Raw genomic sequence first — 12,449 nt, 5'->3', positions numbered from 1 at the left:
CCTCCTCCTCCTCCTCTTCCTCCTCCTCCTCCTCCTCCTCCTCCTCCTCCTCCTCCTCCTCCTCCTCCTCCTCCTTCACCCTTTAACATTTCATGTACTACTGGTTTGGTGGTGATGAACTACTTTAACTTTTTCTTGTCTGTGAAGCTCTTTATCTGACCTTCAATTCTGAATGATAGCTTTGCTGGGTAGAATAATTTTGATTGTAGGTTCTTGCTATTCATCACTTTGAATATTTCTTGCCACTCCCTCTGGCCTGCAAAGTTTCTGTTGAGAAGTCAGATGACAGTCTTATGGTAGCTCCCTTGTAGGTAACTAACTGCTTTTCTCTTGCTGCCTTTAAGATTCTCTCTTTCTCATTAACCCTTGGCATTTTAATTATGATGTGTCTTGGTGTGTGCCTCTTTGGGTTCCTCTTGTTTGGGACTCTCAGTGCTTCCTGGACTTGTAAGTCTATTTCTTTCACCAGGTAGGGAAGGTTTTCTGTCATTTTTTCTTCAAATAGGTTTTCAATATCTTGCTCTCTTCTCCTTCTGGCACCCCCCTATGCGAATGTTGGTACGCTTGAAGTTGTCCCAGAGGCTTCTTACACTACCTTCATATTTTTGAATTCTTTTTTCTCTTTTTGCTCTTCTGAATGATTTTTGCTTCCTCATATTCCAAATTGTTGATTTGATTCTCGGAATCATCTACTGTATTGTTGACTCCCTGTAAATTATTTTTTATTTCAGTTAGTGTATGCTTAATTTCTGACTGGTCCTTTCTCATGTCTTTGACATTCTCAGTAGGATCCTTGAAAGTCTCACTAAGTCCCTTGAAGTTCTCTTTGAGTCCTTTGAAGCTCTCCTGAAGATCCTTAAGTAACCTTATAATCATGGTTTTGAACTCTGTATCCAGTAGTTTGCTTGCTTCCATTTCATTCATTTGTAACACATTTCTTTGTCTCCACATTGTGGCTGCTTCCCTGTGTTTATTTCTATGTATTGGGTAGAGCTTCTAGTCTCCTGGAATTGGTAGGGTGACCTTGTGTAGTAGATGTCCTGTAGGGCCCAGTGGCTCAGCCTCCCCAGTCACCTGAGCTGGGCACTCCAGGTGCACCCCTGTGTGGGCTGTGTGCACAGTCTTGTAGTTGAACCTCTATTGCTGTTGGCTGAGGGTCAGTTGGCTGAGGACCAGTTGGGGCTACAGTGGAAGAGCGGCTGTATAGGAGGCACCCCCTATGGAGCAGGACTTGCTTCAGTGGGGCTTTGGTGCTCACTGAGTCTGCCCCTTGAGTGCATCGCTTGTGGATGTGAGGAGTTGTAGTCTGGTGTGGTCTGAAGCTGTCCACCTAGTGCACTGGCTCTGGGGCCTCCCGGGAAGTGCAAAGTCAGCCACTGCCTGGGGCCACCTGGCAACAGATACAGAGATCTGCCGAGGCTGGTACTTGTATTGGGCTCGTAAGTGCCCCGGCGAGGCCCAGCTGTGAAGCAAGGCAGGCTGGTGCTAGTGCCGGGTCTTGGGCCTTTTATTGGTAGGTTTGGGGCATGCTGACGCCAGGTGCTACTTGTTTGAGAGATTTTAGCAAAGTCTGAAGCCTGAGCCAGGACAGGCCATTCACATGGAAAAGCTGCTGCACACAGCTTGGGTGGGGCTGCACATTGGATGGGGCGGGGTCTCAGAATCACCAGGGCAGAGCAAACAGTGTGCTCCAGGCTGATGGAGACTCAGATATGTCTGCCAGTCAGCTCTGACACAGGAGGTCCCAGCACAGGAACAGTGACCCTTTGAGCACCCTGATCTGGAAGAAAGCTGCCCCTGAGTTCCTGCTCCAATAACAGGCAGTCTAGTTCCTCCCCATATGTCCCTGGGTCCCCCCAAACCACCTGGTGCTGGAGCTCAGAAGGTGTGATTCCATGCAAGTCCATGCGCCTGGCCCTTTAAGAGGAACACCTGGTCTCCAGCAGCCTCTGTGTCACTCAGCTACAATCCCTGCTGGTTTTTACAGCCCAGAGTTACGGGAACTTCTCTTCTCAGCTCTGGAGCCCCAGACTGTGTGTCTAGTGTGTGGCTGGGACTCCTTGCTCCTCACGGGAGGCCTTTGCAGCTGAGATCTCCCTCCTGATTTAAAAACACCACAGGTAGCCGAAACCGGTTTGGCTCAGTGGATAGAGCGTCGGCCTGCGGACTGGATGGTCCCTGGTTCGATTCCGGTCAAGGGCATGTACCGTGGTTGCGGGCACATCCCTGGTGGGGGGTGTGCAGGAGGCAGCTGGTCGATGTTTCTCTCTCATAGATGTTTCTGGCTCTCTATCCCTCTCCCTTCCTCTCTGTGAAAAACCAATAAAATATATTTTAAAAAAATAAAAATAAAAACACCACAGGTGGGTGCTGGACCAGCCCGTTCTGGGCCTCCGCCCCTCCTTCCAGCCTCAGTGTGCTTTCTTTGCTTCTCTAGTTGTAGGGCTTCCATTCAACCCAATTTCAGGCGGTTCTGAATGATGTGGTTCTGTCTTTTAGTTGTCATTTTGATGTGGTTCTCCGGGAATTTTGATTGCTCTTTTTTCAGTAGAAGCTTGCTCTCATTTATGTGTGTCAACGTCCTGGACCTTAGAGGACATGAGCTAGATGTTCTCGAAGTTGTCTTTGTTTTCTCCTGGTATTCCTTTGCTCTGTGGGTGCTCGTGCTGGCTGGTCCCACTTTGCATGGAGAGGCTGATGGGGGTTTGTGGGGAAGGGTGCCTAATGCTCAGAGCACCACTTGGGATAGAATCCGGTGACCCGATGACCCCAGCCCCTCCCCGCCTCCTCTCTGGGTGTGTTGGAATCTTTATGCCGTTGGGCTCTTTTGGAAATATCCCAGGAGTCCAGGCCTGTGTTTCCTTTCAGCTCTGATTTCTCCCACCGTCTGTCCACATGCAACTCTCCTGTCTTCCTGCAACTCCTCAAAGCTCCCGTTCCACCTACAGCTGTGTTTGTTTCCCGGGGGCTCCTTCTGGTGGGAGGGCCGGGTGTGTGCTGCCAGGCTGTGTGGCCCGTTGGACGGGGACAGAGGTGACATGGGGGCCCGTGGAGGTGAGGCTCATCTGTGAGGGAAGCCAGACACAGAGGCTGCTGGGACCCACCAGGCAGGGCCTGGGTGGTGGCAGGTGTGGGGGCAGGTGTGGCCTTGGGGTTGGGGTGCTGGAGTGTGCTCCCATGTGCTGAGGGCGTGGGTGCCGATGGCCCAGGCCCCGCCGCACGTGTGCCTGACCCAGCACCGACGTGAGCGCGCCTGGCACTCGGGCCTTGCTCCTTTGCCGTTAGCGCTGCTCTCTCCTGGCTTGCTGGTTGTCACGGCTGTGGTCACGAACAGGCCCTCAGAGTCCCAGGTCAGTGCTGGCCTTGCGCAGCCCTGGATCCCAGGCGTGCCCGAGGCAGCCGCCCGTGTGCTTAGGGCGGGGGCATGGGCACTGCAGTGGCTGCAGGTTGCTCTGGTTTTTTCTTTTTTTAATCCTCACCCAAGGATATGTCTTTCATTGAATCAAGGGGAGAGAGAGAGAGAGAGAGAGAGAGAGAGAGAGAGAGAGAGAAACATCGACGTGAGAGAGAAACATCCATTGGTTGCCTCTGTGTGTGCCCCAACTAGAAATTGTACCCGCAACCTGGGTATGTGCCTTCACCCAGGAATTGAACTTGTGACCCTTCAGTGCACTGGATAACAGTAACCAACCGAGGTAGAGATCTTTTTGATGAGCTAGGGGCTCCTCCTCAGGGTGGGCCCTCCCCGTCCCTTCCCTCTCCCCTCCCCCTTCCTTCCCCCCTCCCCCTCCCTCTCCCCCTCCCCTCCCCTCCCTCTCCCCCTCCTTTGTGCTCCCTGAGCAAAAGGAAATGAGGGAGTGACCTCCTGGGATCACCAGGCTCTGTGAAAGGCCGTGCCCCTGTCCCGCTCAGCTGTGCGTGTCTCTCTAGGACCGGAAGCTCACCAAGCTCGAGCGGCAGCGGTTCAAGGAGGAGGCCGAGATGCTCAAGGGCCTGCAGCACCCCAACATTGTGCGCTTCTATGACTTCTGGGAGTCCAGCGCCAAGGGGAAGCGGTGCATCGTGCTGGTGACCGAGCTGATGACCTCCGGGACGCTCAAGACGTGAGTGCGGCCCCGCCTGCCCCCTGGCCGCGGGGCCTCAGGGTGGGCTCGGCCCGGGTGCGGCCCACAGCAGCCGGCGGTCCCGCCTGGCGTTTGGTCAGCACTCCTGTCTCCCAGGGTGCCCTGTGGGTGGCAGATGCCCGGCCCGCCGCAGCGGGAAGCCCTTTCACACGCGAGCAGCCGGGACCTGCAGCCACGCCCTCCCCTGCAGGTACCTGAAGCGGTTCAAGGTGATGAAGCCCAAGGTGCTGCGCAGCTGGTGCCGGCAGATCCTGAAGGGGCTGCTGTTCCTGCACACCCGCACGCCCCCCATCATCCACCGGGACCTCAAGTGCGACAACATCTTCATCACCGGGCCCACCGGCTCCGTCAAGATTGGCGACCTGGGCCTGGCAACCCTCAAGAGAGCATCCTTTGCCAAGAGTGTGATAGGTAAGCTCAGCTCTCCCGGGCCTGCCACCCCTCTGCCCCTCAGCCAGGCTGTGGCTCCCGGGCCTGCGAGGGGCTGTGGGTCGGGTGGTGAGGCTGGCTGGCGCCTGTGGGCTATGGCACTCAGGAGCAGGAAGGGGGAGCGGCCTCTGCAGGTGGGGAACCCCCCGGCATCTGAGGAGCCGAGGTATTTGGGGCCTGGAGTGAACGAGTGTTTGGGTGGGTGCGGTCTGGGGCTTCACTGTGGAGGCTGGTTTACTGGCTGTGTTGGCCTCTGCCTTTCTCTTCCTCCTCTGAGAGCCACGCTGCAGCCTTTCTGGCCGGAGCCCTCAGAGGAAGGGAGAGGGAGAGAAAGAAATATTGGTTGGCTGCCCTCTGCACGCCCCTGCTGGGGATCAAGCCCGCAGCCCCAGGCATTGCCCTGACTAGGAATCAAACCTGCGACCTTTTGGTTCATTGGATGGTGCTCAACCACTGAGCCACAGCGGCCGGGGCCCCGGCTGCAGTTGGGGCGGGGTGCGGGGAGGACAGGTGTGTCTGGTATCTGAGTGTGGCCAGAGGGAGCTCCTGGCAAGCAGGGGGTGCTCTTTGTCCACGGGGTCTAGGCCTCAGGCAGTGGGCCTCCTGGCTTTGCCAAGAGAGAGCTTGGAGGGGCTTTGGGGCAGCTCTTTATGGGGTTCAAGACATCTGGAACACGCTGACGTGCTGCAGGGCCTCCATGCGACAGCACGGAGACAGCTGTGTAAATCCTCAGCTGAGGACAGGTTCGCATTTATCTGAGAGAGGGAGAGAGAGAAACATCAGTGATGAGAGAGAATCACTGATTGGCTGCTGCCTGCACTCCCCCAGCCCAGGCATGTGCCCTGACCCGGAATCGAACCCGTGACCTTTCAGTGCACGGGATGATGCTCAACCACTGAGCAACACAGGCCAGGGCTGCAGTATAAACATTTTGAAGACACTCTTCCTCCCGCCATATGCTTTCTAACACAACAGCCAGTTCATGGTATTTTGCATCTGCTTTTAAAAAACTTGGACTTCAGAAAACCTCCCGTCGTCAGCGGGGAAGTTCAAGAGCAGCCTCCCTGAAGAGGAAGCCCTTGGTGTTTAGTGTGACCTGCTCAGTTGGACTTGTTCTCACAAAAGGAGTGATCATTAGAGCAAAATTGCTACAGAAAAATTAAAAACCCTAGACCAGCGTCACTAAGGAAAACGGCTGTGATCACAGCTGCCAGGGGAGTCCCTTCCGTGCTCACGGCCACGCACCGGGAGGTCAGCGTGCACACGCGTGTGTATTTTGTGTATTTGACTCTGCCTCTGGTAAGTGATCACGGCCTTAACATTCAGAGTGAACATTATTTGAAAACCTTGTGTGCTTAGAACGCACGAGCAGTCTCCACCTGGTACCTGCCGGCCGGCGGCCCCCGTGCCGCGCCCGTCCTGGTCTGCTGCCCACGCTCTGCCGTGCGCCGTGCCTGTCGGGGATGTTTGGGCCTTTCTGGGTTTCTGCCGTGTCAGCAGCTCTGTGGTGGCCGCGGCTCTGTCTGTTCTGGTCCCCTGGGCCTGCGGCGGGGACTGCGCTGTGCTCTGCCCGAGAGGCACCCAGCATCCCCAGCTCTGTGGGCTGGTCCAGCCAGAATCAGGAGGGTCCTGGACGGGTTTTCGGGAACCTCTGTCTACAGAACAGTCCTGTTTGAATCAGGATTCCGGGACCTGCTGCGCGGCGCGTGGATGGGGGCGGGGCTCTGGACCGCTGACCCTGCACCTCTTGCTCTGGCACAGGCACCCCCGAATTCATGGCACCCGAGATGTACGAGGAGCACTACGACGAGTCGGTGGACGTGTATGCCTTCGGGATGTGCATGCTGGAGATGGCCACCTCGGAGTATCCCTACTCGGAGTGCCAGAACGCCGCTCAGATCTACCGCAAGGTCACCTGCGTGAGTGCCCGCGGGCGGGCGGGCGCCTTGGTGAAGTCACAGCTGCTGTGAGAGGAGGGCGCCGTGTCACGGATGGGGAGCGAGGAGCCGGCCTCCGGGCTGCAGGCGGCAGCCCCCGCAGCAGTGATGCGAGTGCTGGGAACAGTGCCCGGGCTGCCAGGGCCTCAGCGCTGCAAGGCTGGAGCCCTCCGGGCCGTGCCGGGGGCCGCGGGCGTTTGTGTCTTCTGGTGTGTCCCAGGATTTAATTGGACCGACCACCTGTTCTCCCTGCGCAGCCGTCTGCCTGCGGGGAGCACCGGGGGAGGTCTAAGGCGGCGCAGGGGGCGGGGCTGTTCCGGGCCCTGGTCTGTCCCTGTCTGCGCCTGCAGCCCTGCGTGGGCTCCCCCAGACAGCACTCCCCTCCGCAGGCTCCTGGCTTCTGCAGAGGAGCCTGGTTCTGCACCCCAGGCACCGGCCCCCTGCACACGCCCGAGCCATCCTGGGAGGTCGCTCGGCTCTCTCCTTCGGCTCTCAGTTCTGAGTTAGTGGTCACGTGTGAGCTCCGAGCCCCTCCTGTGTGCTGCTCGGGCCTCGAGGCAGGAGAGCAGGGCTGGGGTCGGAGGCCCTGGGGCGGTCAGGACCCCGGCTGGGTGTGCGCCCCCTGTGCTGCTGGCAGGAGAGGCTGTGGGCATTCCTCCAGGATGGCGGGGCTGAGAGAGCAGCTTCCCCGCCAGACCTGGGTGTTGGCTCTGGGTGTGGGAGGAGCCGTCTGGAGACCCTTGTTCTGGCCCGTCTGCTGGCCTGGGCGACGGGCTGAGCCCACTGCCCTGTTGGGCCCCGAAAACAAGCCGTGGCCCGGGTCCCGAGGCGCCGGGGCACCGTGTTGGTTGGGAAAGCAGGGCACAGCCAGGCCGCGCGTCCCCCGAAAGCGGCCCTCAGTGTGTCCTCAGGCCAGTGACACCCGTGCTCCTGCCGCCAGCTCACTCCTGGTGCACCCACACTCGCCCAGGCTCCAGTGGGGTCACTGTGCCCTCGGCTGTCAGCTCCCCTGGCTCCATGCAACGAGCCCAGACACGGCGCCCTCCGGAACTGTGCCTTGTTCTTCTGGCACAGTCTCCACCGGCTTTGGGGGCTCCGGTTCTCAGAGATGTAAGTGCCAGTGTGCCCCCCCTGCCTGTGGGAGTTCCTCAGACCCGCCCACAGGGCTGCCCTTCCTCCGGCAGCGTGAAGCCTTTCTCTGTCTCGCCACCACGGGGGCCCTCTTCGCTCCTGAAGCCCAGGGTCCCGTATCAGACTCGCCCGCGTCAGACACAGCACGACCCCATTGGCTACGGTGTGGTCCTGGGGGTCCGGGTTGGTGGGTGCAGTGGGGCCTCACCTGGCCTGCGGAGTGGCTGGGGTCCTGCATTTTCTGGTCTGCCCTGGCCTGTCCGCCCTCATTGTGGGAGTGTGTGCTCCCATTCTATACACGGAAAAGGACACGGGACAGGCCTTCGGAGGTGGGGTCTTGCTGAAGGAGAAAGAACATGATGGCTGAGCCCTCAGTGTGTTTAAATGTTTAACCACCGGGTATCCCTCAGTCAACCCCGCGCTCCCGCAGATGACAAATAAACCCTGTGGTCTGGCCCCTCACCTGCAATGTTGCCTGCGGTTCTGCCCGCACCGTGTCCAGGCCGCACGGTGACTGCCCGCTGGGGCTCTGGTCTGTGTGGATGCTTGTCCACACCCTGGCACCCCTGCCTCAAGGCCACCTGGCCGGGTCGCTGGCCACAGAACTGGGTGGTGGAACTGCATAGCACAGTCGTTTGCAGAAGCCTGAGCTACAGGCCTAGGAAATCAACCCTGCGGTGGCCTCAGTGGGCCAGGGTCTCGCGGCCCTTCGTCAGCGTCAGCCGCAGTGACTACAGATCTTGCTCTTAGCGCCCTGGAGCAAGGGGTGGGAGAAAGGCTGGCCTGTGCGGGGCATTTCCTCCTCCAGCCTCCCCTCCTCCAGGCACCAAAGTGGGCGTGGGTCCCCAGTCTGTTCCCCAGCTCACGCCCACCGGCCTCCCCACCCGAAGCCGGTGCACTGCCTGCCTGGGCTTCGGGGTCAGTGTGAGGAGTGGGACCCCGTAGAGTGACTCTGCCTCTCTCCGCAGGGCATCAAGCCGGCCAGCTTTGAGAAAGTGCACGATCCCGAAATCAAGGAGATTATTGGGGAGTGCATCTGCAAAAACAAGGAGGAGAGGTGAGTTCCCAGCGGCACTGGCCTGGGGCACTTCCCCCGCTGAAACCCTTCCGGCTGGCCTGCAGAGAGCTTCGGCCACGGACTCCCGGGTGCCAGCCCGCCCGCTGGTAGTCAGTGGGACGCCCTAGAATACACTCCTCGACTTTGGGGACTGTCCTGGAGCCCCCTTTCCTCCTTTGCTGGAAGCTTCCTGCCCACCAGGGGGTTCCTGAGGCCTCACTTGCCTTTTCTCTGTGTTGTTTCTGGTGGATCCGTCTTTTCCCGACTTGCAGGACACCCCCGTGCCCAGCCTCCCCGTGCCCGGCCTCCCCGTGCCCGGCCTCCCCGTGCCCGGCCTCCCTGTGCCCGGCCTCCCCGTGCCCGGCCTCCCCGTGCCCGGCCTCCCTGTGCCTTCCTGTGCCCGGCCTCCCATGCCCAGCCTCCCCATGTCTAGCCTCCCCATGCTCAGTCTCCCCGTGCCCGGCCTCCCTGTGCCTCCCCGTGCCCGGCCTCCCATGCCCAGCCTCCCCATGTCTAGCCTCCCCATGCTCAGTCTCCCCGTGCCCAGCCTCCCCGTACCCAGCCTTCCTGTGCCCAGCCTCCCCGTGCCTTCCTGTGCCCAGCCTTCCCGTGCCCAGCCTCCCCGTGCCTTCCCGTGCCCAGTCTCCCCGTGCCCAGCCTTCCCATGCCCAGCCTCCCCGTGCCTTCCCGTGCCCAGTCTCCCCGTGCCCAGCCTTCCCATGCCCAGTCTCCCCGTGCTCGGCCTCCCCGTGCCTCCCTGTGCCCAGCCTCCCCATGCCTCCCTGTGCCCAGCCTCCCTGTGCCTCCCTGTGCCCAGCCTCCCCGTGCCCAGCCTCCCTGTGCGGCTCGTCTTGCTCTCTCTCCTGAACTCCAGGCTGCACATCTCATGCATCTGTGTCTGATCCATCCCAAACCTCCTGCAGCTTATCACGTTCAAGTCCAGGAGGCCGCCCAACCCGCCTGCCTCCTCAGGTGGTCTCAGGCCTCTCCCTCAGCTGCTCAGCAGGAAACAAGGCCTGGGCTTTGAGCTTTTCTCCTTCCCCTCTTTCCCTTCCTCCCTCCCTCCCCCTGCGCCCCTCTCCACTGCCTTCCCCCTGCCCTTCCTGTCCTGCTCATCTGTCGCCCTCCCTTCCTCCTCCTCTCCCTCAGCCCTCGCCTCCCAGCCCCACATTCAGGCACTGTGCCCAGTGTTGGTCCCTACCTTTCCCCACAGCCATCGTCCTCGGGCAAGGGCCCTGTCCTGGTCTCTGGACATTTTCTCCTCCCCTTGCAGGTTATCATGTGAGGAGAAATACTAAAAAATTGTGAGCTATAACCCCTGTCAGAAAAGCATAGAAACACCACGTAGGGTGAGAGAATCCTTCGCGCAGACCCTGCGAGACCACCTCCTAGCCAGGACTCCAACGCCCGGCCAGGACCTCGCCCGGTCGCCTGCCGTGTGCCGGCCCCGCCGGGCTGGGCACTGGAGCTCGCAGCCGTGGTGACCACAGAGCTGACCCTGGGAGGAGGCTGTGCTGGGACAGTGCATGAATCCATTTCTGCCAGCAGCAGCTAGTGTTGGGAATGCTGGGGCGGGGGGGGAGGCAAAGTGGTTACCATGGCAACTCCCAGCCGCTGCACCTGCCCTGTCCTGAGGAGCTTCCAGAAACCCCCTGAATATGGTTACCGTGGCAACTCCCAGCCGCTGCTCCTGCCCTGTCCTGAGGAGCTTCCAGAAAACCCCGTTCAGGCCTCTGGAGCCAGGTGTCCGACACCGGGTCCCTGCCCGCAGCGGCCGTGTCTGCACCGCAGAGCCTGGCTGACCGGCCTTCCCTGGGCTCCTGGGGTCTCTCACCCCGGGCATGCTTTCTTCTCATCATCAGAGAAGAGCCTCCAATGCTGCCCAGTGAGATGTGTTCAGGAGCAGTCTTGTCCCCCAGGAGGCGGGCGTGCACTGTAAGCTGCTCTGTGCCCTGGGGGCAGAGCAGTCCAGCAGGTGGTTCGGACGGTCCGGAGAGCGGTGGCCTCCGCCCCAGCAGCTGCTCCCTCCCCAGGTACGAGATCAAGGACTTGCTCAGCCACGCCTTCTTCGCGGAGGACACGGGCGTGAGGGTGGAGCTGGCTGAGGAGGACCACGGCAGGAAGTCCACCATTGCCCTGAGGCTCTGGGTAGAGGACCCCAAGAAACTGAAGGGCAAGCCCAAGGACAATGGGGCCATAGAGTTTACCTTCGACCTGGAGAAGGAGACGCCAGATGATGTGGCACAGGAGATGGTAAAGTGTCATTGTGGTGGGCGGTGGAGGGTGTGGGTGGGTGGTGGAGGGTGGTGGTGGAGGGTGTGGGTGGGCGGTGGAGGGTGTGGGTGAGCGGTGGAGGGTGGTGGTGGAGGGTGTGGGTGGGCGGTGGAGGGTGGTGGTGGAGGGTGTGGGTGGGCGGTGGAGGGTGGTGGTGGAGGGTGTGGGTGGGCGGTGGAGGGTGGTGGTGGAGGGTGTGGGTGGGCGGTGGAGGGTGGTGGTGGAGGGTGTGGGTGGGCGGTGGAGGTTGTGGGTGGGCGGTGGAGGGTGGTGGTGGAGGGTGTGGGTGAGCGGCAGAGGGCAGCGGTGGGCGGTGGAGGGCGAGGGTGGCGGTGGAGGGCTAGGGTGGCGGTGGAGGGTGGCGGTGGGTAGTGGAGGGTGGCGGTGGGTGGCGGAGGGTGTGGGTGGGCGGTGGAGGGTGTGGGTGAGCGGTAGAGGGTGTGGGTGGGCGGTGGGCGGTGGAATTGTGGGGCACAGCTTTGAGAGCCTGTGGTTTCCCAAGGTTAGAACAAAGCCAGAAGGGTGTTGCCGTGAGAGGCGTCGGGAATGAGGGCGTGTTGCGTGTGTCTGAGGGACAGCGTGGGTCGGATACCCGCTGCCCAGATGCGGGACGTGGCTCAGAAACGGGTGCCAGGAAAGGCCCTGCTCTGACCGGATCCTTGCCGACTGTAAATGCGGGCCTTTGCGTTTGGATCTGTGTTACCTTGTGTTTTGAGCCGCATTTGGCCCGGGAGCCGGCGGGAGCAGGCGGGCGTGCTCAGGGTCGCGGAGAGCGGAAAGGTATCGGGGGAAACTGATGAGACCGACTTTTCCTGGAAAAACTGGGCAGGAGTGAGAGCCAGCAGGGTCACTGCGGAGGGCGAGGGCCTGGCCACGCCTTTGTCACGGCAGACCGAGCCCGCCTTCTCTAAACAGTGTTACTGAATATCGCACGTCTGTCGGAAGTGCCCACAAGTCACGGTGCGTCCGGGGGGCTGCCCGCCGCACTCGCCGGCCCCGTGGTTTCAGGAGGAGGAAGTGGGCGGCGGGGCCGGCGGAAGAGGTGCAGCTTCCCGCGGGGGCCCCGGCGCGTGGTGAGGTGAGGGTGCAGCAGGCCAGCGGGGGACGGAGTGGGCACCGATGGCCCGTCACGGCCCCACCTTCCACCGGACGGGCCCGCACTCGCAGGGGGTGTGATGTCCTGTTGGGGGCCCGGCTCCCAGGTCAGGGCCAGCGCGCCCCTTCCCAGCTGCCAGGCACGAGCAGACACGAGTTGCGCACCGACTGAGGGTCTCGCGGTGCCGGGAGGCCGGCCCTGCAGCGGGGCCGGGACTGCTTCGCATTTACCGAGCGTCCCGTGTCCACAGTCCCCTGCCCGCATCCTGGGATGCGCAGTTCCTCCTCACGCTGCCGCCCTTTCCGCGCTCCGCTGAAACTTCAAGCACAATAAGTGACGCGCGCGGCGGCGTTCGGGTGTGGGTCCTGTGCAGTGTCCTGGAGGGCCTCGGGCTGGGGACC

The 12,449-nt window shown here is 61.0% G+C and overlaps 1 protein-coding gene across 7 annotated transcripts in view; it reads left to right on the top strand.

The window, feature by feature from the left end:
• WNK2 (WNK lysine deficient protein kinase 2) overlaps positions 1 to 12,449 on the top strand; it is a 113,976-nt gene that overhangs the window by 33,986 nt on the left and 67,541 nt on the right. For all 7 annotated transcript variants that reach the window (XM_079789748.1, XM_079789746.1, XM_079789751.1 and 4 more), the window contains exons 3-7: positions 3,931 to 4,103; positions 4,315 to 4,535; positions 6,315 to 6,472; positions 8,590 to 8,678; positions 10,712 to 10,931. In XM_079789748.1, the coding sequence (XP_079645874.1) occupies positions 3,931 to 4,103; positions 4,315 to 4,535; positions 6,315 to 6,472; positions 8,590 to 8,678; positions 10,712 to 10,931 (861 nt within the window). The remainder of the gene's footprint in view (positions 1 to 3,930; positions 4,104 to 4,314; positions 4,536 to 6,314; positions 6,473 to 8,589; positions 8,679 to 10,711; positions 10,932 to 12,449) is intronic.

Source organism: Cnephaeus nilssonii (assembly GCF_951640355.1).
Source record: "Cnephaeus nilssonii genome assembly, chromosome: 14".
Classification (NCBI taxonomy): domain Eukaryota; kingdom Metazoa; phylum Chordata; class Mammalia; order Chiroptera; family Vespertilionidae; genus Cnephaeus; species Cnephaeus nilssonii.
Note: the sequence above shows the minus strand (reverse complement) of the source record. Positions and strands in the feature narration are given on the sequence as shown.